This window comes from Botryllus schlosseri, chromosome 3, assembly GCF_051294905.1.
Source record: "Botryllus schlosseri isolate E-star chromosome 3, Bs_hap1, whole genome shotgun sequence".
Lineage (NCBI taxonomy): Eukaryota > Metazoa > Chordata > Ascidiacea > Stolidobranchia > Styelidae > Botryllus > Botryllus schlosseri.
Genome location: NC_137238.1, coordinates 27,796,409 through 27,818,477, shown reverse-complemented (window position 1 = coordinate 27,818,477; position 22,069 = coordinate 27,796,409). Strand labels below are relative to the sequence as shown.

The 22,069-nt window shown below is 41.0% G+C and overlaps 1 protein-coding gene across 1 annotated transcript; it reads left to right on the top strand.

Moving 5' to 3' along the window:
• The first annotated feature begins 2,784 nt into the window (after nucleotides 1-2,784).
• On the top strand, nucleotides 2,785-17,887 carry LOC145436286 (uncharacterized). Its single transcript, XM_080313648.1, has 15 exons — nucleotides 2,785-4,512; nucleotides 5,640-5,789; nucleotides 7,060-7,259; nucleotides 9,373-9,549; nucleotides 9,974-10,065; nucleotides 10,448-10,635; nucleotides 10,742-10,843; nucleotides 11,346-11,468; nucleotides 11,793-11,983; nucleotides 12,957-13,062; nucleotides 13,327-13,464; nucleotides 13,909-14,007; nucleotides 14,784-14,962; nucleotides 15,315-15,439; nucleotides 16,144-17,887. Exons 1-15 carry the CDS (start codon nucleotides 4,375-4,377, stop codon nucleotides 16,608-16,610), a joined length of 2,475 nt encoding a protein of 824 aa, XP_080169774.1. The 5' UTR covers nucleotides 2,785-4,374; the 3' UTR covers nucleotides 16,611-17,887.
• Nucleotides 17,888-22,069: the final 4,182 nt, after the last annotated feature.

The window sequence follows — 22,069 nt, the reverse complement described above, 5'->3', positions numbered from 1 at the left end:
TGTACATCGTTGAGTCATGTTCACCTGTCCCACCGATAAGATTGTCTATCAGCCTTATGCCGGTGCGCACCACGGAGCTTTATAAACACGCCACATCCAGTGGTTTTCAACTTTTTATGGTCGCGACTCCATCTCCAATTTGAAAATGTTCCGTGGCCCAGATCAAAATTTGACGAGCTGATTACTAAAAGAAGTCAGCACCTTTGCCCAGACTTACTCGCGGGCTATTTTGGAAGCTGATTACGTACAACATGTTCGCGAACCCCAGGATAAAGGCAAACGATCCCCACGTTTGGAACCACTATCTTTGAAAAAGAATTCAACGGCCTGAACGATATCTAGGAATATACCGTTCTCGTATAATTGCGATTAGACTTATTCCAGTAAACAAAAGTTGTTTCTATTGATATTTTATTGCAGTTTCGGCGAGGGTGGTAGTAAATGCGATAGTAAATCGTGCGCAGCGCGAAGAAAAATGTCATGCATCCACATAAATATCCCTAAAATAATGTTTTTATGTTGATTTACGAAAAAAGTATGTGGCTACGTCAAAATTCCGGACATTTGGCATATTTTAGAAATTCCTCCCGGACGCTACTTTGAACAGTGAAATTCCGGACATGTGCCGGAAATTCCGGACGTATGGCAACCCTAGAGCTACCTATTACAAATTCTACTATGTACGAGTAGAAATAGTGCTTTTCGGAAGTGCTTCAGACAAATTCAAGTAAAAATAGTACTTCCTTGCTTCGAATGATACTCATGTAAGTAAGAAATCTCTGCAAAGTCACAATATTACGCACTGCGTAAATGTGAAAATGTTAAAAACTGGCACGTTCCGTTTTCGGACGGATCTGGGTTCGTACGCCAGAATCTCACGTTGTCCTGAAAATTGTGTATTCGATGTAATTCTCTTGGGTATTGGAAATGCAAACTCATCAGATTCGTCAAATATTCATGCAATGCACAACCAAGATCAGGCTTGTCTAAGGTGTTTTTTTTAATCGAGCCTCAAGAACGCCGCCATGGCCACCTGAATTCGAAGACAGACACATTTATGCAGAAAATACCACATTCCGAGGCAAACGTTCTGACAGGCTAGCCTAACTTCGTAGCAGGCTATGTACAAGAAATTAGGATTAACCTATCCCTTCGTGAACTTTATCATGATGTTACTTTGAAAGAGCAGGCAATTTGTTAAAAGTTAAGGCTAAATCTGAACTCTAACCCGTGGTTCAACAGTGTGGGCGCCTGATTAGAGTGCTTGTCACCTGGCAACCGCTTAATGCATGGGACCCCGCGACCATAGGTACTCTTTGAAGCTACCTAATTGCCTCGTTACTTCCCATATTCGACCACCGCGTGAAGTAATTTTGACGAGTCGTGGAAATCGCTACTTCTGATGGCAATTCGGCGTGTTATTTGTTCTACTCTTATTTGCGTCCGTACGTTAACAATGATTTGTGGTTTGTGGCATCCGTGGTGTTTCTCGACTTTTATGGTCATTCACAACAGGCCAATGTTCTTTATTTTTAGTCCGTAGTTGACGAATTCTAGCAAGGACCACTTCTAGGCTTTTATAAAACACCGTTTACATGGATGAGATGACAACGAGGAGCCTATAAACCTACTACCTAGACCAGGGGTTCTCAACCCGCGGCCCGCAGACGTTTATTTTGCGGCCAGCGACATCTTTCATTACGGAAGCAATTACTACTGGTACATAATTGTTACATATTAATTTAGCCACTATCGCACTGTCTCTGTTTCGTTTGATTACTCATTCTTTGATGTGTTCTGGTTTCTTGATATAGGCCTATGCTGAAGTTTAGATTGTTATTGTTTTGAATCGGTATTCGGCTGCACTCTGCTTCAAGAGAATCCCTCTGTGTAGAACACATTTAAAAAGTGTTTTACACACCGTGAATGGTTTGAGCAGAAACAAGTACTAGGGACAAGAACGTCGAAAGCTGGGTTTGAACCCGCGACCCATTGGTGTTGCTGCTGCGAATTATATCAATACGTCTTCTCGCCACCATTCGCAATTAAGCCCTCTCGCAAGGATGCTCTATTCGTTAGGCTTATGCGAACCGCTGGTTGTTGGTTGTTTAGGATGTGTCATAATTAATTGCAAAGCTTACGTTGTATACGTTTATTCTTACGCGGTTTGTTACGTCCATTTGGTTCTGCATTGCTGTTACTTGCGTGTCGGTCAGCAACAGGTGAATAGTATCTCTGATTGGAACTTGGACATTTCGTCAAAATCCATGGAAACGTGTTTCAATTGCAATGATTAGCATCAGTCGATAATCCATTGGCCCAGCTTCTGCGCCTATAATCGACATCAATGAATTCAGACTGCCGAGCAGAAACTACCACATAAAATATCTGATTAAAAATTTACTTCATTGCGTTTACTTCTACTTTAGTAGAAATGCTGACCATTCTATGAAAAACCCTTACCACAACCAAATGCGCATAGCCAAAATGAGAATTCAACAGGAGCGAAGTACGATTGGAGTTATGATGGCAAAATGACGTCACGATTGCTTGATACGTGTACCAAGCGCAACTGATCCGTACGTGAGTCATTATAGGCTGGACTATATTATGGTTAGGAAGCGGGCATTTTTGATGAAATAGTGACAAGTATATAATTGCGACATAATGTCCCGCAAATTCTCCAAGTATCCGATTTCCGATAACACAAAAGATGGCGTCCAGTTACCTGTAACCCGTACTCATGTCTGTCACAAAACACAACGAGGCAGGCGATACTACAAACTCACAGCCTATGCTTCACGGTGATATTAAGCGCGAGACTATAGTCACGTTATAATTTCATTGAGGTTTAGCGGGGAAGGATGAATGCGAGACTATGGTCACTTAAGATAAACTCTACAGTAAGTAAACATTCAATCGGTTTGCAAGGTACGAAATCCTCAGGGTATTTGCAGGTCAGCTCACGAAACTGTGGCTACAATGTCGAAAGAATTGTGAGCACTCCAAGAATAAGCTGGTAGCTGACAAATTGAATAAACAACTTAGCAGAAAAGAGCCCAACGACCATTTGCTCGCTATTTCTTATCATCTATAATCCGTTGGACACGAGATCGATTTTTTGGTGACGATGGAATGGTTCATTTTGACGAGGGAGTGCTATGGAGGGTGAATCACTGAGCAATTAACGGGAGTCGATTGCATATGGTTAGGTAGCAATCGAGCATTATAAAGTAAAAAGTGGCATGCCTAGTGGAATTTGCTCATGAGTTGATCGATTAGTCTACGATTGCAGATATGTATTTTAAACGTTTAGTAGATTAACAGGGACACACCACAATTATCAAGTTATTGGCGCTCCAAAGATTCGCTCGCGCTCTAAGAATATACTGTCACTATTCGACTCGAATCATTGGAATTCAACTAGGGATAAGACGAATAGGTTGAGGAGGTATTTGAGTCGGGTCAAAATGAAGTAGTCCAGGGAACCGTATTGCCTCAGTACATTATCAGTTCATCACATCGACAAACTTTTCATCATGCTGTCAGATATATGCTCACACGGTCAACATGAAACGGCAATAAGGTATAGTAACTCACGAAACTTAACGATGAAGTCTCAATATTGGTCTGGATGTAGAATTAAATTTTGATTTTTGACTAAGGTACTGGGGACCACTACGACTGTTTCTAATCAAAAATCGTGTATTAGTATTATCGCCCCCGAAGGTTTTACGTGCAAACAGAACCAACTTCACCTCTGGGGTTTATCTACCTAAGAATTGATGTAATCGTATCGTATTTACGAACTAGAATTGGTATAAATCACGATTACGTAAGATAAAGCTCCGCCGAAATGACTGACACTCGACGTTACGGTAGGAATAGGTAAAATCTTGGTTTCGCTGGCAGTCCGGGCCTGGTTGGCTATATATAGTCTCGCTACGACCAAACAGGCAAATTCAAGTCCGACAATAATTTTTTGCTGCAGTATCGTATATTGCTAATCAGACTCCCTCGGTGACGAAGTACTTTTACTTAGTCAGGGTATTTAGATCATTTTCTTACGTGCACTACTTACTCATGAGGTCCTGTTGTTAAATATACATCTCAAATACATGGAAGTAGATTTAAAACATAGGCGAAACGTCGGCCGTTTGGCGGCCGTGTTAGTCTTCAAATTATATTTTATTTCTTAGATAATTATCTAACAGGGAACGTTCCGCGTGGACCAAATGATTGGGAGCCGCTGCTAATTTTGGAAATAGCTCTGCCAATGGTTTTACCGTTGTATTTATCATTTTACATTGCCTCAAGCCACTAAGATACCCGCGATTTATTGAAACACACTCAGCCGACTAAGCAGCAGCCACCATGACTCGCATGACTAGAGCGAAACAGGAAAGGCTTGAGAGCATCATGAACTTGGTGGAGCAGCTTGGGACGGACAGAGTTCTGGGCAGATTACGGCAGACCAAAATGATGAGCAAAGAGGTGCTGGACGACATGAAGGTATATATACTAAATACTTCATGTATTAAGATTACTTGCAGTGATTACTGAGTACGGCTACTTTGCTGGGGCACTCATCTCAGGGTTTCACCCTGCTACTGATGTGTCCGCCCTATACGCCACGGCGAAGGATTTGCACACTTGTCGAGAACTAATCAATGTAATGGATCGCCATTCATGAATGGTGTTTTATATATATACATTGAAACAATGCGTCCGTTATCTCGTTACGTAGAGGAGCTCATTGTGGATACAGTGAGAGACGCAGAGATACGTGAAGTCTCATAATAGCTTTTGTTCGCTTTTCCATGATGTCATCGCAACGATAGTTAATACGACAATGCGCTTATAACCAAAAAGGAGATATAGTCAAAAATAAGATATATTCGGAGGGAATGGCGGGAGTCAAGGCTCACGTGCGTGTTGAACCTTGATTTGCCTGAGAGTACGAGTTCACAAAAAACCTTTACTCAGTCCGTTATAGTGAATCATCGATATAAATTAGAAGACATTTACACCATTATCTTAGGTCAAATGTATCTTCAATTTAACTTCGTATTGCTGTTTGCATGTTGTGGGAACCAATTCACTACTGTCTAATTTATCATGAAGTGTCATTATTCGGATGTAATTACTTTTTGAGAAAAATAAATATAGGTTGTACGCTAGTAGGTTTACGTTGACTCCGTTCCATATGCGTTTCGGATATCAGGCATCTAGAATTGAATAATTGCATTGAATTTATTTCCTTGTCAGGGATTTGACACATCTTTATTATCTGGATCGAGTGAAGTCGAGTCTACACTCTGTACTTTTAAACGGTGCTTTTTAGTAATATTATGTCCCCGAACGTGTTGTGTCTTATTCTCATGGGTAAGTCTAATCATGGCCACATTCACTGCTTATTGTCTACGAAATCGGTAATATTACGATATCCCGGGCAGAACGACCGTAGTTCAGTCCTATAAAGTGAAGCTTAGTGAAACGGGGTAAGCAAATCTGCCGCTTCTAATACGCAAGGAAACAAATACTCATTTCATGAAGATCGCAAAGCATTGATCAACGGAAACCATTTTGTACGCGGATCTGCCTGAAACTAACAGCTTTCCATCATTTATCATTCGCAGGAATGGGACACCGATAACGAGAAACGAATGGCGTTACTGGGCTTCCTGGTATCGCCCGAAGGTAAAAACGCGTTTGGTGCCTTATACGAGCTGGCAAAAGTCCACGAAGAGCAGTTGAAATACCAGGAAGAGCAAGAAAAACTACTACAAGTAAATACCCTATTACTATTTAAGCCTACCTTCAACAAAGTAGCCTACATTCCGCGACTTGGACAGGTCAGTAACGAAGTAGCTCTATCTACTTTTCCTGAGTATAGTGAAGTAGGTTTTGTCTATACTTGCAATATTTACGCAAGTGGTTGTGTTTTATTACTACCCCGACATCTACTCGAACAGTTTTTAGGCAAAATTACCTACATTTTGTAATATGGATGTCGTGTAGTATCGATGTCGACCTTTTCACTATTATGAAGTGTCGTTAGTGATTTAGCGTTTGTCATGAAGATGCATCATGCAATATCGAATATATGCATATCCGATTAACTTCTGAAGATATACGATTGCGCGAAAAAAATCTACTTTTGAAACTATTTATACTTGAGGGGTACTTTTCCTATATTCTGGAGCTACGAGATAGCGCAGAGAATGTTGATGTCGATTCGATAACCATCATTGACCATTCTCTATATATCAATTGGAATGAAGAATGGAGGCATGGAGAATGAATCTGTTGGTACTGGCGTAGCCAAATATTCAAAGGAAGCATAAAATAGTGTCTACGCGTATACGCTCATAGGGAAGAGAGAAATGCTCAATTGACTCTTCAAGCTTCGGTCTTTTACATCGGGACTGCAGTCGTATTCACTCTCTTACAATTCGGGAACTAATTCATTATTATCTATTTTAAAAATTATACTAGTGTCACCGTCTGGTACGTGATCTGAAGACTAGTTAGCATGCTCACGATTGTAGCAAAGGTGTACCTGTATAAGGGTGCGTGTGTTTCACCAGCAAATACATGAAGGTATCCCATATTCTGGAATGTATCCGTTAAGGTTTCGTACTTCGATTGTTACGTGATGTTCTGGCAGTTGCGAATTGGCATAGATTTCTTGAAATGTTTGGTCAATATTTTCAATTCCTGTATAACAACAGGAGAACAGCAACTACTTCGTGATTGATCGATGTCTTTTCTAGAGACATTTCATCCGCTGTGCTTTTTGCACCAGCTCATCATAATAAGTTGCCTCCACCCGAATTCTCTTCCTGGCTATCGGTCCATTGAAATATGATACATCTTGGACAATATGAGGTCACACACGATTCATATTGGTGACGTTACATCATTATTTTAGTAATTTAGCCACCCTCAGTTTCTTACAATCAGTATGGAAACCATAGCTTTTCTAGGCTACTTTGGTATTTGAGTATGGCCGATCGCATGTACGATCAAAATCGACTATTCATTCGTGAATTCAAGGAGCAAATGTCCAGGCAAACAGCCCCGGATCTGAGAAAGTACGGCCGTGGCAAAGCAAGCACCGCGAGCATGAAGTCTAAGCTGCGACAGCAAATGGCCAGACGCAGAGACCCGCAGCCTGCAAACAACGCAGTAAAGGTGGAAGCGACGCCCTTACCCCCTACACCCCAAGCGCAGAAGATTGCAATCCCACCCGCCAGGTGAACACCACTGCAAAAATTTTTAGCAATGGTCAGATTACGAAAGTTTAGCATTTTCTTAGGTCCGTTATAACTCTCATGAAATTATTTACAGTCATATAACCATAACTATATACAATACACCATGAAACGGTATCAGTAAGAACAATAGACGAAATGAATTTATTGTTTCGTTAGTTACGGCTAGTGGCACTTTTTATTTCTTGTTAGTTCTGTAAATCTTGGTTCGAAAGGGGTAAGAACGAGTCCAAGGCGGCGGTGAAGATTTCACCGGCTGCTGCAGATGCGAAATATATTCCTTATAAATGTTCATGTTTGAAATTAATGACTCGCAGCGACTGTTAGTCCAGAGCTTACGAGACAGAAAAAAAAACACTGAACTCTACTTTGCAAATCATCGATTGGATTTGGTTTTACTAACACACAAAGTGAATACCGAGACAGATAACGTCCAGAGTTAAAACTAAAATGGTCCGCATTCGGACCGCGGTCCGCCTGTTGCGTAGCGATGATGTAGACTGTTATTACCGTTCTAATTGCCCGTCATTTGAAGTCGCGACACAGTGAAAAACAACAGTTGAGCATGTGCACTTTACACCATGCGACTTCATGAATTCAAAACCAACCCTAGCCATGATATCAAACCTTACACCAGTAGTTCCCAACGTGTTCGATACCCCCACTCCCAGTGGATGAATTTCAGAATCATTGGGACGACTGGGGGCGATAGGTGCGAAAATTTTATAACGTCTAGCGAGATGTATTTAATTAATGCGTGTGACTACGGCTTATTCTGCATATGACGCGGAAAAAGCTGAACTCACCGGTTTTCCGAGCACCTACTCTGATAAATGACGTTGTCTTAGTCAATTCGCCAGCGATTAGAGTTAGGTGAATGTATTTCCGGTTTATATGTCATCTTTTGCGGATCCGTAAATATGGAGTTGGCGACAATTAGTGTCAAGCTTGATAAGGGAGCGACGAGTCTAAAAAAGATTGAAACCACTACCTTACACCGAACCAGACCTTGATCCGACCCTAAATCTGAACCTAATCCACATGCCCAATTGTTGCATGCTGCGGAGTCGCATGCTGAAACGTCCCATGCTATTGCGTAACATGGTTTTAATACGTTACGTCCAGTTCACGGAGTAACCCTTCTATCAGTGACGTATATCCTTGAGGCCGCCTATAGATGTAGTGGTAGAGAAAACTCAATGCCGAGCATTTACTAAAGCACTTGAATGTCTAGCACCGTGGTTCTTGACGAACAGGATTTCCAGAGCCAGTCTCAGAGGTACCGCTGGAGGCCATGATACACATATGATACGCATGGTCGACGGTCGTGTTTGTCATCATTGACTGCAGGCGCAATCAGGCGCGAACAGCAGTCGATTTGAGGCTGTTGTGGTGATACGTCTGGTGCGGTGGCATACGCAGGGGAGGTTGAGGGTCGAAATCGGCACCACGTCTTTCTGAAATACCAATTCTATCTCCAATATTTATTTGCTCATTCGCAGATAAATTGCTGTCACGCTGTTGCGTTTGGACTGAACAATTTTATGATGCTTTTCAAGGCGAAGCCTCTCGTCTTTTGAAGATAGCTTAGAATGATTTGCAATGAGTATTCATTATAATGAATACATGGTGGGTTTCAAAAAGTTCACGTAGGCCCATTGTCGGGCTTAAGCCGCACCCCTCTGGCCTAATTCCATTTCAAATCTGCGACTTAGGGGGATTTCCCCTCGATCGTGGACTTTGTTAAGACAGATATCCAAGCCTGCTAGCGGGTAGGCTGAAGTCACCTGTGCTGGTAGGCGTTGTGCTGTTTGTTGAAGGATATTGGTAATTTACTGACCATAAGCCAGGTCATGATTAAGACAACTTTTTGAAACTTATCCCGTCGACGTTGTCTATATTTACGTTTCGTATCATGTTGTTGGCCAAGCCTTTCGTAGCCAACGATTAACGCGATTACAGAGTAAACATTACTCGACATGAACACGATTACCTCACCAAACATACACGTAGGCGATATTACTTTCCGTCTGCCTTAATCTGACCCTATGTACCTTGAGCATAGTGTGCCTAAACCTTCGTTTTTGAAACACAGCAAACCAGCCTTGAGAAACGCAGCTACCGCCGTAGTAACGAAGAAGGCACAACCAAAAGAGCCGGTTAAAGATTCGCAGCCGTCGATGCCGAGCGATGAACTAGTATCAAAACCAATAGACGAACAAGAACACCCAGTAAAGCAGAGGGCTAAGGAAAAGAAGAACAAGGACAGGAAGTATGCGTAGACTTTTTGCCAAATTGGTACTGGATATATAATTGAACATGGTTATCAATACCTGCAGACAGCAAAAAAAGTTTTCATTGGCCAACACTGTACTGCATGTTGAAACATAACAACATCAGAATTTACGTCTTAAATCTAATACGGTTATTAACAACATATCATTTGGTCAGTGTAACCAATAACAGGCAGTGCCCATGTCTATGGTCACACAATGTGCCTTCATTCACAGCGTATCTAGGACGAAGCAATAAATGGCAAGATTAGGCTTCGCAATGATGAAATTTTATAATGACATACACTGAAAAAAGCATGATTTCAATATGTGTATTTGGTATGATAGGTTCCGAGCTGCTTACACTCATGATTACAGGCCTACGAGCTTGCTACTTCAATTAACACGCGTGTTTACTTATAGATCGCCCAGTCCAGTTCAAGGAGTTGCCCCGCGTAGTCGACGAAACTCTGACGGAAATGAAAATGGACTCGACCTATCATTAACCGGATCCGGTATGTTTATCGAAGACTGTGTCAGAATTTTTCGATAAAAACCACACCATAATTTGTGTATAGGCTCTGCTGCATGGCACTCGCCGCAGTTTACGCAATCATCGACTCGCGTTTGGTTGACTTATGGCCAGATAATAAACTGTATATGTGTCGATGGATTCGGCAGTTTTGTGATAGTATTTCCGACCCGGGCTCGATCAATACTTGTTGCCTATAGAACCCGGATTTTAAATCATTGAAAAAGCAGGTCTTTGTGAAGTATTTTGTTGCACACTACTGGACAGTTCTACTGCGGATTGGCCGCAAGTCTGATTACCGCGAGTTTCAACACCAACTCCGAATTAGACACACTACTTTGTGACACTTACATAATTGATTTTAGCGGCAATACCGACAGCTCCTGTCAAACCTGCTGTTCCCTTGCCCGCGCCCGATACACCACCTGACCCTGCGCATGAGTCTCCTTCGCCAGAACTTGATGAAGTCAGCCCCGAGATCACAGCTGATGACGGCCATTGGTGGCAGAAGGAAGAGAAAGAATCGGAACCTACTGACGAAGAAACGCAGGAGGTTAGTTCATAGCTTGTGCGGTCCAGTAACTGCCACACCCGAAACCTGAATACCATGAATTTGCAGTTCTGTTCTAAAATAGATTCTTAACGGCTACTGTTTGTAGGAAATACCAATAGCCGGAGACCGCATGCCACCTGAAGGAGCAAATCCAGAGGATAACAAAGAAGCGGGAGACGTATCCACAGGAACTACCCCCATTAAAAAAGTAAGCCTACTCAAACCAAAGTGCACTAGCGTGTCTTCTAGAACAGAACTATATGCCATCACTTCATTGTCGATTGGCCATCATTAGAAAGATTTCTTCTTCGCGCTGATTTCTTTCGTGTGCGAAATATCTGTGAAAAATATTGTTTACGCTAATCATCTCGTACGTGGTGCAAAAGACCTAATCGGTCATAAGCGCCACTATTCAAATATTAATAATAATAATAATCTTTGCGCTGATTAGAGGGAAAGCAGAGAATGACCAAAGTATTCACCGATGCTATCGAAGTACATGTGAAAGCATAATTCGAAATTTTTAGTCAATTAGAAGTAGACGTAGCAATATTTCTGCGGTTGAAGGGAGTCGATTTAATATTACTATACTTTCAATATACGGTCGTTATACGTTCTATTATTTTAGATCCAAAACTAACATTGATTGTTGCATGACATAACTCTGATTCGAGACATGAATGGGTCAATGGATATTGCGAGCGTTACAGGTACGCATCAGCGATTCCGTTACCGTACTCGAACCCAGAGATTCAACGACTTCAAGCACCCCGTCAACTGCGACCTCGACACCGATTCTGAAACGGAGAAAGTTGGACGAGATTCACCAAAAGGTAAGACCAGCTGATACATGCACCGCTGCAGGAATTGAAGACATGCAAGCTTATTGAAGTCCTATTTTTATAGGTGTGCTCAATATATAATTATAGACCTAATTGGTGGTAATTCCTCCAAATAACGTTTCGAAAATGTTCAAAATCCGAAAAGAATATATTGTCAGTGTCAGCGTCAGCATAGGACGGAGTCCACAGCTTTGAGACACGTGACATGAACAACATTTTGCAATACTTTTCATTTCTTTATTCCGACTATATAATTAGATACAGTGTATAAAAGATAGCGTCGATGAATATACGACTTTATACACCACATTTCAGCTCGAACGTGGGGACATAACCGTCGATGAACTGACCATGGACCATATAAAGGAAATCGTGGCGGACTGGCGGAACATGAAACGAGACCGGGGCCCTGAGGAGGATCACCTGACCAAAGAACTTCAACATGCCAAGGATGACCTAAGAAAGTCCGTGGAAGAGAAAGATAAAATAAGAAAAGAAAAGGATAAGTAAGTAAACATGAAATGAAGTTCATAGTTGAGAAACCGCTTTGATATAGTGTAAAAACGTTTGACGTACAGTGTTGTTTATGAATTGTTGTTGCTATTGCTGTTGTTGTAGTTTAATATTGATGTGACTCCATGCCTTGGTCATTTTGACGACAGCAGGTCGATAATTTTATAAATTAATTCTGAACTGCTAAAATATAACACGATACACTGATATGACCTTCGATTGTCTCGTCTTCTAACCAATGCATTCGAAGGGGTTTAGTCGTGAAAACATAATCAGATATTCACGAAAATGCATAGCATTGAGTTGAATCCATGATAATACTGGCGGTAAGTCATAGGCTAGACTGCAGGGGTATTCACAGGGTTGTAACCTATAGTCGCAATATTCCGAGTCACAAGTTAATCTAAATTCTATAGTTTTGACTCTAGTCAAGTCGAGTCATTTTCAATTCACCTCCGAGGAGTCACAGTCCAACATGGCGAACAGAGGGTCGAGTCCGAGTCATGGTGTTGAGACTCGAGTCCAAGCTCAAGTCATTGTGTTGACTGTCTAGTTAAATTCTTGTTGAACAAACTTTTCACAACTCTACACGGTGATATCGAATACTTCGCAGTCATAAAATACTAATTTTTCTCACTTTTACCAGTGGTCGCTTTATCAAGTACCAGTATTAATAGACGAAACACTGATAGTGTATGGTAACTTAACCACTATTCAAAATTTCAATGAAATGTCGGCCTTTGCCGTTCAAGTTACGAGTCATATGACTTGGTCCGAGTCATGCGCAATGACTCGAGTAAAATGTCGAGTCATTAAACAGATTCACGCAATTTGACTCGAGTCATTTTACGGATTTTGAGAAAATGACCCGAGTCAAGTTGAGTCACCAAAAATCGCGATTCGTGTCGGATTCGAGTCAGCACAACCCTGGTTATAAACATACATTATGTTGTTGCGATCAACCAGGTACGTCTTTAAAGAATTCGAACTACAACAGAAACTGCAAGATCAAGTAGCAAAGTACAAATCCCTTCGAGAAGACCACGAAAGCTTGAAACAGGGGCATCATCAGGTATTTAAGGATCGTGAAAGCACTGTGTTTATACCATAACCCCTATTCAATTTAAGTTAACATTTACCTAAACTCTGATTCCATGACACTATGAGCATGGCTATTAGCATCCATGTAACTGTTGTTCAGACGCGAGTTCACAGGCAATGATGTGTCAGACATGTAATTGGAACCTCTATTTAAACCCGATTTCTATTTCAGTACACGGTGACACATTTACGCATCGGACTTGTTGTTAATCTTGTCGTTATCCTTGCATTTTAGTCGCAGCAAAGTTCGCGTAAAAGCATAAAAATCAATCAGGAGATGAAGAAAAAGATTGCGAAATTGGAGTCGAAGATCAAATCGTACGATAAAGTAACAGTACGGAAAGGCACGCAGACCACAGAAGTATTTGACAAGGTGAAGATGTACAGTACATGCAAGCTTTTATTCGCTGAACTAGTTTCACTATGCTTCCCATTCTGACTTGCTTTTCATCCCTATTCGTATTCCTTCCATTATCTCAGTTACCTGTACCTTGTACACATATTTAGCATTGTAGTTATGCGATTAAGTCAAACTCAGCGGTGGTCAAAGTAGTTAGGTTGATGCTCAAGTTGACGTAAAAGTAAAGGCAGACATTTTTGCTTAATTACAAGTAGAGAAGTATTCATTCCAAGTCGTGCCAAATCTACTTCAATTGAAATTAGAAAATTATTTTGTGATAATTACTCAAGTAATACTTATTTTTAACAAGAAATGCTCCGTTACTGACAATCTCTGGTTTTAATTTATTGCATTAAACTTTGGCCGGTGCAAGTCGTGCGTGCGGAAATTGAAAATACACTGTACTGTTTTTTTCAGGACGTGCATGAGTCGCTGCGTATAGCGGAAGAAAGCCTTCAGGTCACGCAATCAGAATTGAAAGAGGCACTTACGAAGAGCAAGGCATCACAACAGGAGGTGAGGAACCCTGACATTTTTCATCAGTCTGTGGATGTAAGACTGAGTGTAGCGAGGCTGCGTTGGCTACAATTAAATAGCCAGAGGCAGAGCGAGTCAAAAAACATGCATGATGTAAGCTACCGGCGTAAAACTACCAATAGTCAACAACAAGAAAATATAGAATATTGTTGTCCAGTTCATGCGTCAACAGATGTCGCACGCGAGTCACTTTTACGCATTAATTTGTAAATAAATCCACCACGGTGGTGGGATCACCGAGTATATGATTATTATCATGACCGAAACTCTTTATGACGATTGATAATGCCCAGGGTGGCGCATCAGCAGTATGTCCCCTTTCCGCTGCCCTAGCATTTCTCCGTATAAGTTCGTAGATCTGCAGTGTGCGATTTTGCAATGCTCCTATATTATCACAAGTGGTCAGTAGCGAGGCACACTTCGTTTTTCGAATTGCTCAAGTAGCCTTTACTTACTTGCGCTGTTTGTTCGCCTGGTTTTGCGTTTAGCCTAGTTTCAACTCTACTGTGAAAGTTTCAAACTAAACTACTTCCCTTCTATTATTTGGATTATGAAAGAGGTATAAATTGACATAGGATATCTTAAATCACTTTTGTGAGTGAAATTAGCATAGGAAAGCTCCCATATCACGGTAACTGAGTTGGTACGTGTTCGTGTATTTGAGTTGACTTACGACTATGCTTCTACCTTTAAGTGAGTGGCAACGATGACTACTCTGACCACGGCTTAGGCTAACAACGCGCGATTCTCCTTAGTCTGATGATTTGAAGAAGCAACTAAACGCGAAGGGCCGGGAAATCAACAAGCGCGAAAGAAAGAGCAAAAAGGATGAGGAATCCATGCGCGCTATAACGCGCGACAGAGACGCTTTGGAAACAAAACTTCGCAAAGTCACCGAGCAGTTGGAGTACTACAAAGGAATGTTGGAAATCAGGTTAGAAGAACCAGCGTAGTCATATGAAATAAGACACAGTACGCATATCGTTCATGTAGATACATTTGTTCTAATAGCGAATATATAGTAATTTTACGACAAGCAATTTTGGGCGTACCTTTGATAGAGCATTATCAATGTTGATGGTCCGTGATTGGATTCATGCGAATAAAGATTCGTTTAGCCGTGAACAGCACTGTAGCAATAGGACTACCCTTGAAAGCAAAATTCTGCAGTGCCATTTGCGCTTGTGGACTTTTAATTCGTGGCTACCCCCTTTCCATTGCGATTGATCTTGTTACACAAGTGTACCTAACACGTGTGGTGTAGTAACATTCCTTTCATTTACCAGAACCAAAGGGGGTAAAAGGCCGGAGAAAAAGGAAGTCAAAGTACAGCGCTGCAGTAGCGGCAGGCATATCATTTTGAAAACGCAGGTAGCGCCGTGCCAGAAGGACGACGACACAAAAACTTCGGGTAACAATATTGTCCGTGTTACATTTCGAGCGCTGTATTTCCTGACTCCATCTACCGGACAGTTGAAAGTTGACCAATGGCCAACGATTGAAATAGTTTCCATGTAACCAACATATGGCTGGTTATATGTGGTCGATCTAATATCTGTATCTTCTGTTGAATCACTGGATAAGGAACAGTAGGTACACTTGGATAGCTTTTTACCTTATAATAGTTAACGTTACTCATCCCTTCGGCTTCAACTACCGATGGAAATTTCAAGAGCAATGATTCTCCTCGACTAATCCAATTATGTTTACCAGATCAATCATATCGCTGCCATCTACTAGTACGTGTTTGTCTTCTTTTATAACTACAATAATAACATATCTACCACCAGGAGCGTAGCCAAATGTGCAAAATGAGTATTCCCCATTCTCTGATTCTTAATCTAAAAAGCATGACGTCATCCGACAATAGATCCGTTGCTCTACGTATTTGATGAAATATCAGGCCTCCAGAATTTTCAATGGTCACAACCAGATATTCATCCTGGTCAATCCCATGCGGATCACTACCAAGTCAGGCCGTTAAGTTGCAAATACTTTCAGCAAAACGGCTATTGTTTCATACTTTTCCCGGTGTTTGACAACATTCACCCAATTAGCCTATCCTATGACTTTGATGTCGCTCCCTTGCCTTTCACGAACATATCTCTAACGCAGGAAAAGATGAAGATACCAAACCCTCATCGAAAGCAGGTACGAAGACCTCATCAACTAGTAATTCAAGTAAACAAGGAAGGCAAGCAATGAAGCAAACACACTCCAAGCAATCAGGTGCTCAACCGAAATCATCCTCTGACACAACGAAAAACAACGCCAAGTCGCCAGCTGGCAGTACATCGACGGATCAAAAGCCTTCAAAGCCAAGCACACCGGCTAAAGAGAACACTGTCGATGCGACACAACCTGACAAGGCCGCGTCATCAAAACAGTCTAGTAGCCCGGAAACCCCTCGAACCAAATCGATACTGAAACAGTCTGCTCCCGCAGATAAGATGCAGCACGCCGCGAAAGATTCTGCTAATATAAAAACGGCACAAAAACAAAGCCCGAGTAAACCGACGGAAGCGAAGCCAGTCCGTCCAAAAGCCGCCACTGTTAGAACTACCAACGCGCAGAAGAAATAAGATGAAACGCTAATGCAATAGCGCTTTATCGAGTCTTTATTTGACAAGACAAGGGCATGATGGCACTTTTATCTCACGCGATGTGGGACGTGATCCATGATTTTCCAATCATTGTGTACAGCCAACTATGGCATCCATTTTATAGATGAATACACTATAGACAGGTTATGACTTGATCGTATTTGAGTTGTGTCACTTGATACCAGTGTTGGGATCAAGTCACTACCTTCGAGTCACGAGTCATTTCGAGTCATTGCTCATTTTGACTCGAGTCAAGTCAAGTCAATCGATTTTCAAAGGTGACTCGAGTCAAGTCACTCGATTTTTGGAGGTGACTCGAGTCAAGTCGAGTCAAGTCAAGTCAAGTCACGAGTCAAGTCACAATTCAAGTCAAGTTGCCTTTTCGAAGCATAGGGCATGATAACTTCATTGCATTTTGCAAGCTCTCTGAAATACAGATTGAGTGGTCATTGATTTTGAACCGATGAACGAATATTGAGTTAAATATACACGCAAGAAGGCGCTGTATCGCTCACATATACGTAGAACTACTAGACCACAGTCCATAGTTACCAGCCAATGGCTGAGGACTATATAAACTATATTCGAATTCAATTTCAATAAAACAAAAGCCTTAGTTAAGGTAAAAACAGAGATTAATCACTTTACTATACCAGTTTACGACAACGTAAGCCGTAAGCTTCGATCACTTCGTTTGCGGTCAATTTATTTGTGACGGAGCAATGGAGGCTCAGTAAAACGCACAATCATTAAATGATTGGTCGCGCTCACGGTTGCACCAGCGTTTCGCGAAAAATCCGAACATATGCAAGATTCAGTGATTTTTATCGACACCGATTACTTAATGACTTGAAATTGACTCGTGAATTCTGCTCCGAGTCACGAGTCAATCCACATTTCTGATACGCCGAGTCAAGTCAAGTCAAGTCATTTTAGAAAGTGACTCGAGTCAAGTCAAGTCATTCGAAAAAGGTGACTCGAGTCTGACTCGAGTCAAGTCATGACTAGAGTCATCCCAACACTGCTTGATACGTAAAATATTAAATATCTATCTCACGCGCGTTGGTTGTCAGCAATGGCATAAATTGTTGGTTACGGGGGCAGCGAGATGACATCACTGTTTATCATAAAGTTGCCCGAGCTTATGGCGCTGTAAAAGTGGGTTTTCTTCGTTTATGCGTACGAATTGCTTAGCAGTGATATACTGTTGAATAATGTTTACAGAGATTTACTAAATTAAATATATATTAACGGAATCGTATTTTTCAATTTGCGAGGAATAATTATCTGTTTGAAGGGTTGTGTTTAAGACAAAAATCAATTTAAAACAAAAATATTTGAAACAAAGCCCCTGTTTGAAACGAGTTTTTATTGTTTTTTTTAATGTCATGATGTCACGCAGAATCATTTGTGACGTCATAGTAGATTTGTATTCACAATTGAAAATACAGGGTAGATATAGCTCTTTGACGAAATAGACTTCCAACCACTCTCATACACGGACCAAAATATCTTTACCCAGGATTACATCGTCTTGCAGCATTTTTACGGTCAGCGGTCATCATCATCAAAACATTCATTCCGTACCAATGATCTATATCTACGTATTATAGCTGTTGAACCGACTATCACCAACCATCCCATATCGGGTGGTATTCGTCGCCGGTAGGCTCATACATGTTATTGGAGAGCATTTACACAAGTATGGCTCCACAATTTCGTTTTTTCTAGAAACGCCTCTGTTTAAAAAACTGTTTAAAACACTGTTTAAAACATGTTTTAAATAAAGTGTTGTGAACAACCATTTGATTTTGAATGCAACCCTACCTATTTCACTGGTTAAGGTTGTACGCCGGCCTACACAGCATATGTTCAATCATCGGTATCGGCAGCGATATGTTCTAAAGCCGAAGCGAACAGAATATCTACCTATGGAAAGAAGGGAGTTTCGCAGCGACGCCGCATGAATTGAATAAGGTGTTATGTGGACAGCATTAGTTTTTATTTTGAGCTTAATTAAAAAAGAACCCGAAATACACAAGTGTCGATGTACTTACCGCGTGAAAATAATTACTTTCACGGGAATGACTGAATGATCAGTTTCTTGGTACAATCCCTGATCAAACTGAGCAATGCCAACAACATGAACAAATGAACCTGCATCTGAAAATGTCAATTCCAGCGGCGTCACAGAAGGAATATAGCATTCGTGACGACTATCAAATAGCACGAGCTCGACGTACCGAAAATGAGCTTACATTCGCGTATACTTCGATAAATATCGAACGAAACTATAGTTGATTGTGCTCGTGGCCACGGATAACATAACGGGTAATTATTTTCTTAGTAGTGCGATTTGACTACTGTGTTGCTGAGCGATGTGGTCAGACAATTCCCGTTCAAATATTGTAGCAGCAATAAAGAACCGAACCTGGACTTCCTACATGAGTATATGCAATCGTTCAGAATGTTGAGTTATTATCCATTTATTTATCTTACAACTCGAGCAGCTTATAGGGTCACTGCTTTAGATAGAGAGGAGGTGAGAGTTATTATGATTCGTCAGTCAGTGAAATACAGAATTTATTCAAGTATTCAAGGCCGGTTCAACCGGTGCATTTTTTCGATGTAAAATCAATTGGGGGCTAGAATATAGAGACCATCTGTACCGCAGTATGGCGACATTCGTGGAAAATGGACACCTGCGAACAATTGGATCACGAATCGGCTATCTCCCAAGCCGATTTTATTAGCAAGCAATGTTAGTGAAATATCGAAATATCTTGTTTACTTTGACACGCCCGAAAATGCATAGACATAGATCCTCTTCACTTATTCTTTTTTAAATTAATCTTTGGATCTATGGGTCTATATAACCATAGTTCGGTAATGCACGGAATAGTAAAGACTTACTGATGTCCTTGCTAATAGTGTTCTTTCGTTTTCGCTTCTATATTATACAGCTAGAACTATACTACACAAAAGTTACTATCAGTTACATTAAAAGATAGAAATCACGGGCTTTGTAACAGGCAAAGCGATGTAGTGGGCGAAGCCAGAAATTTCGTGTAGACCTAGACTTTTGCAATTTTGTATCACGTATTGGGTGGTCCCGTCTATGTCCACGAGAGTGGTTCTCAAACTCGGAGCCCTTATTATACCGCATCAACTATCATTCAGCGGCGTTGTTCAAAACCATAATCTAGCTTCACATTCGAACTGCTGGCAATATTATCTGCCTTGAGGTGAATATAATGCAGCCGCGCAGGCATCCAATTACGTTATTCTTTCAGACTGCCTGAGCGCCCTCAAGCATATAAGCAACAGATCGCGTTCGTATAAACCAGAAATCCTGCGTGAGATAACTTCATTGAACCATCAAACGAGCAACCTTGGGACAGGTTGGAATCCAGGGAAACTTAAATGCAGACGCGTACGCGAAAGATGCGGAAGCTGCGGGATTCGATATCGGCACGCAGACAAGAAACACGCGGGTATTAATACTCAAGCATTACGGGCAAATTTGGAACAATGATTACACCCCTGATCAAAACGGATCCCACCATAAACAGCTTCAAAAGACAATTTTCGACTGCCTCCCTGACAGGGGCAATCGTCATTATGATCGAATACTATTTCGTCTTCGGTCTGGTCATTGCCTTCTTAAATCCCACTTATTTCGGATTGGGTGTGCCGATCCCCTCCCCCCCCCCCTTGTGTTCCTGATGCTGCGTCCCAGACACTGTATCGCATCTACTATTGATATGCTGTTAATTTGAGTTCAATCGCCGCTTTTTAGTTGAACATTTCGTCAATGAAAACGTTGCTTTCTATTTTCAAAACCTACCTATTCTCCATTGCTTGACTATACACCAGTTATAGAATCTATTCTCTTCTACGAATTGTTTATCTAGGAAAACCTGGGCAACGTGCGTGGCGATTCTAAGCGGACCGCGAAAAGTTGCTTTGGAATTCAAAATATAATACCTATTTTTGAATGTTGTTGCGTGGACTAAAACCATAGGCTTTATAAACTACACCGAGAACTTGTGTCCTTTATATCCTGTTTATATCTGTGACGCCATTACGTATACGCCGCCTACTTATTCCAGTTTCAAAACGAAGGTAATGTAACAAAGTATGACGTAACAACTGAATTTCATTGTCTTTGTACAAACACGTGTCTAAGGGTTGAAAAATAGTTGAAAAATTGTATCATGTTTAACATTGACTTGAATTTTGAATATTATTTTTCGTTAATTAACCGTCATTTTCAATTTAAAAATAACACGCTGCAGAATATAATAAAAATTCTTGACTCGGCCCGCCAATGTATTTTCTGCTTTTGGCCGTCACTGGTCTATATATAGTTACTTCCTTTTCTGGTTATTTTATTGAATACAAACGGAGCGTGGCGCAAATACCCATTGTCAGTTGAAAGCGCCACTTTTTTCCATAATAAAAATAATACCCACTGGACTTAAGTTACACATGTGCGCGTGAATCACAGCATAGTTTTTGTAGTTTCGATTCTACATTTTCAATCATCTCTACCTCTGCTATGTATCCTGTGCCAATTCTTCATCTACCGCAATTCTGTAATCTGACCTCTTCATGTATTGCACAGGAATAACAATTTGACTGTATTACTGAAATTTTAAAAATTTACTCCGATCTCGCAATTTTCCTCTCGGCAGATTTGGACAGGATGTTCGCCGGAATATGTGTGTATTTACCAATTTTACTGCGAATAAAGAATATACTAATTAGGGCGATTTTTTTTAATGTCAAAAAAGTCAAAATTAGGTCAAAATTATAGCGTTAGGTCACAAAATGTCACAATTGTTTACAAGTCAATTTTTTTTGCAACCTGCATTTCGTTTGTATCGTAGATTTTGCACTGTCGGTGAACTTTTCGTTTGACTTTATACAGCTTGTAGCGTACTTTAAATGGCCTGACGTTGTAGACGGCCCATTGTCTGCTGATTGTGAATCATAAACATTCAAATGAAACAAAAATAGGTGGACAGACATGGTGTATGCTCAATGTAACGCAATATCCTAAGTGAGGCAAGACTGCGTGGGCATTCAATGGTTCTTATATCAAGAAGCGCATTATGAAAAATCGTGAATTAGACACCATTGTCAGAATGAAGCCACACGGTGTGTCTACATCATTACAATGCATATATACTAGGGATGGTGTGAACCTCTGAAAGGTTCAGGTTCGTGTGAACGCGAACGTTTTTGAAAGGTTCTGTGTGAACGCGAACGTGAACCTCATGACGTCACGTGACGTCATATTGCTAATTCTAACCCTGCATTTCAGGGAAGTGAGATATAATAATGTACACGATACCAAGCGACGACTCCGGCCACATAATGCCACAATGCTGAAGTACATATTGACTTTTTAAACGTCGCCAAATGTATCAACT

What these genes read in the sequence shown, in the direction of transcription:
- LOC145436286 (XM_080313648.1), top strand. Translation starts at nt 4,375, where the DNA reads ATGACTCGCATGACTAGAGCGAAACAGGAAAGGCTTGAGAGCATCATG. An exon ending in AAAGGAATGTTGGAAATCAG is followed by an intron (nt 14,963 to 15,314) that starts GTTAGAAGAACC and finishes TTCATTTACCAG; the next exon opens with AACCAAAGGGGGTAAAAGGC. An exon ending in CGACGACACAAAAACTTCGG is followed by an intron (nt 15,440 to 16,143) that starts GTAACAATATTG and finishes TCTCTAACGCAG; the next exon opens with GAAAAGATGAAGATACCAAA.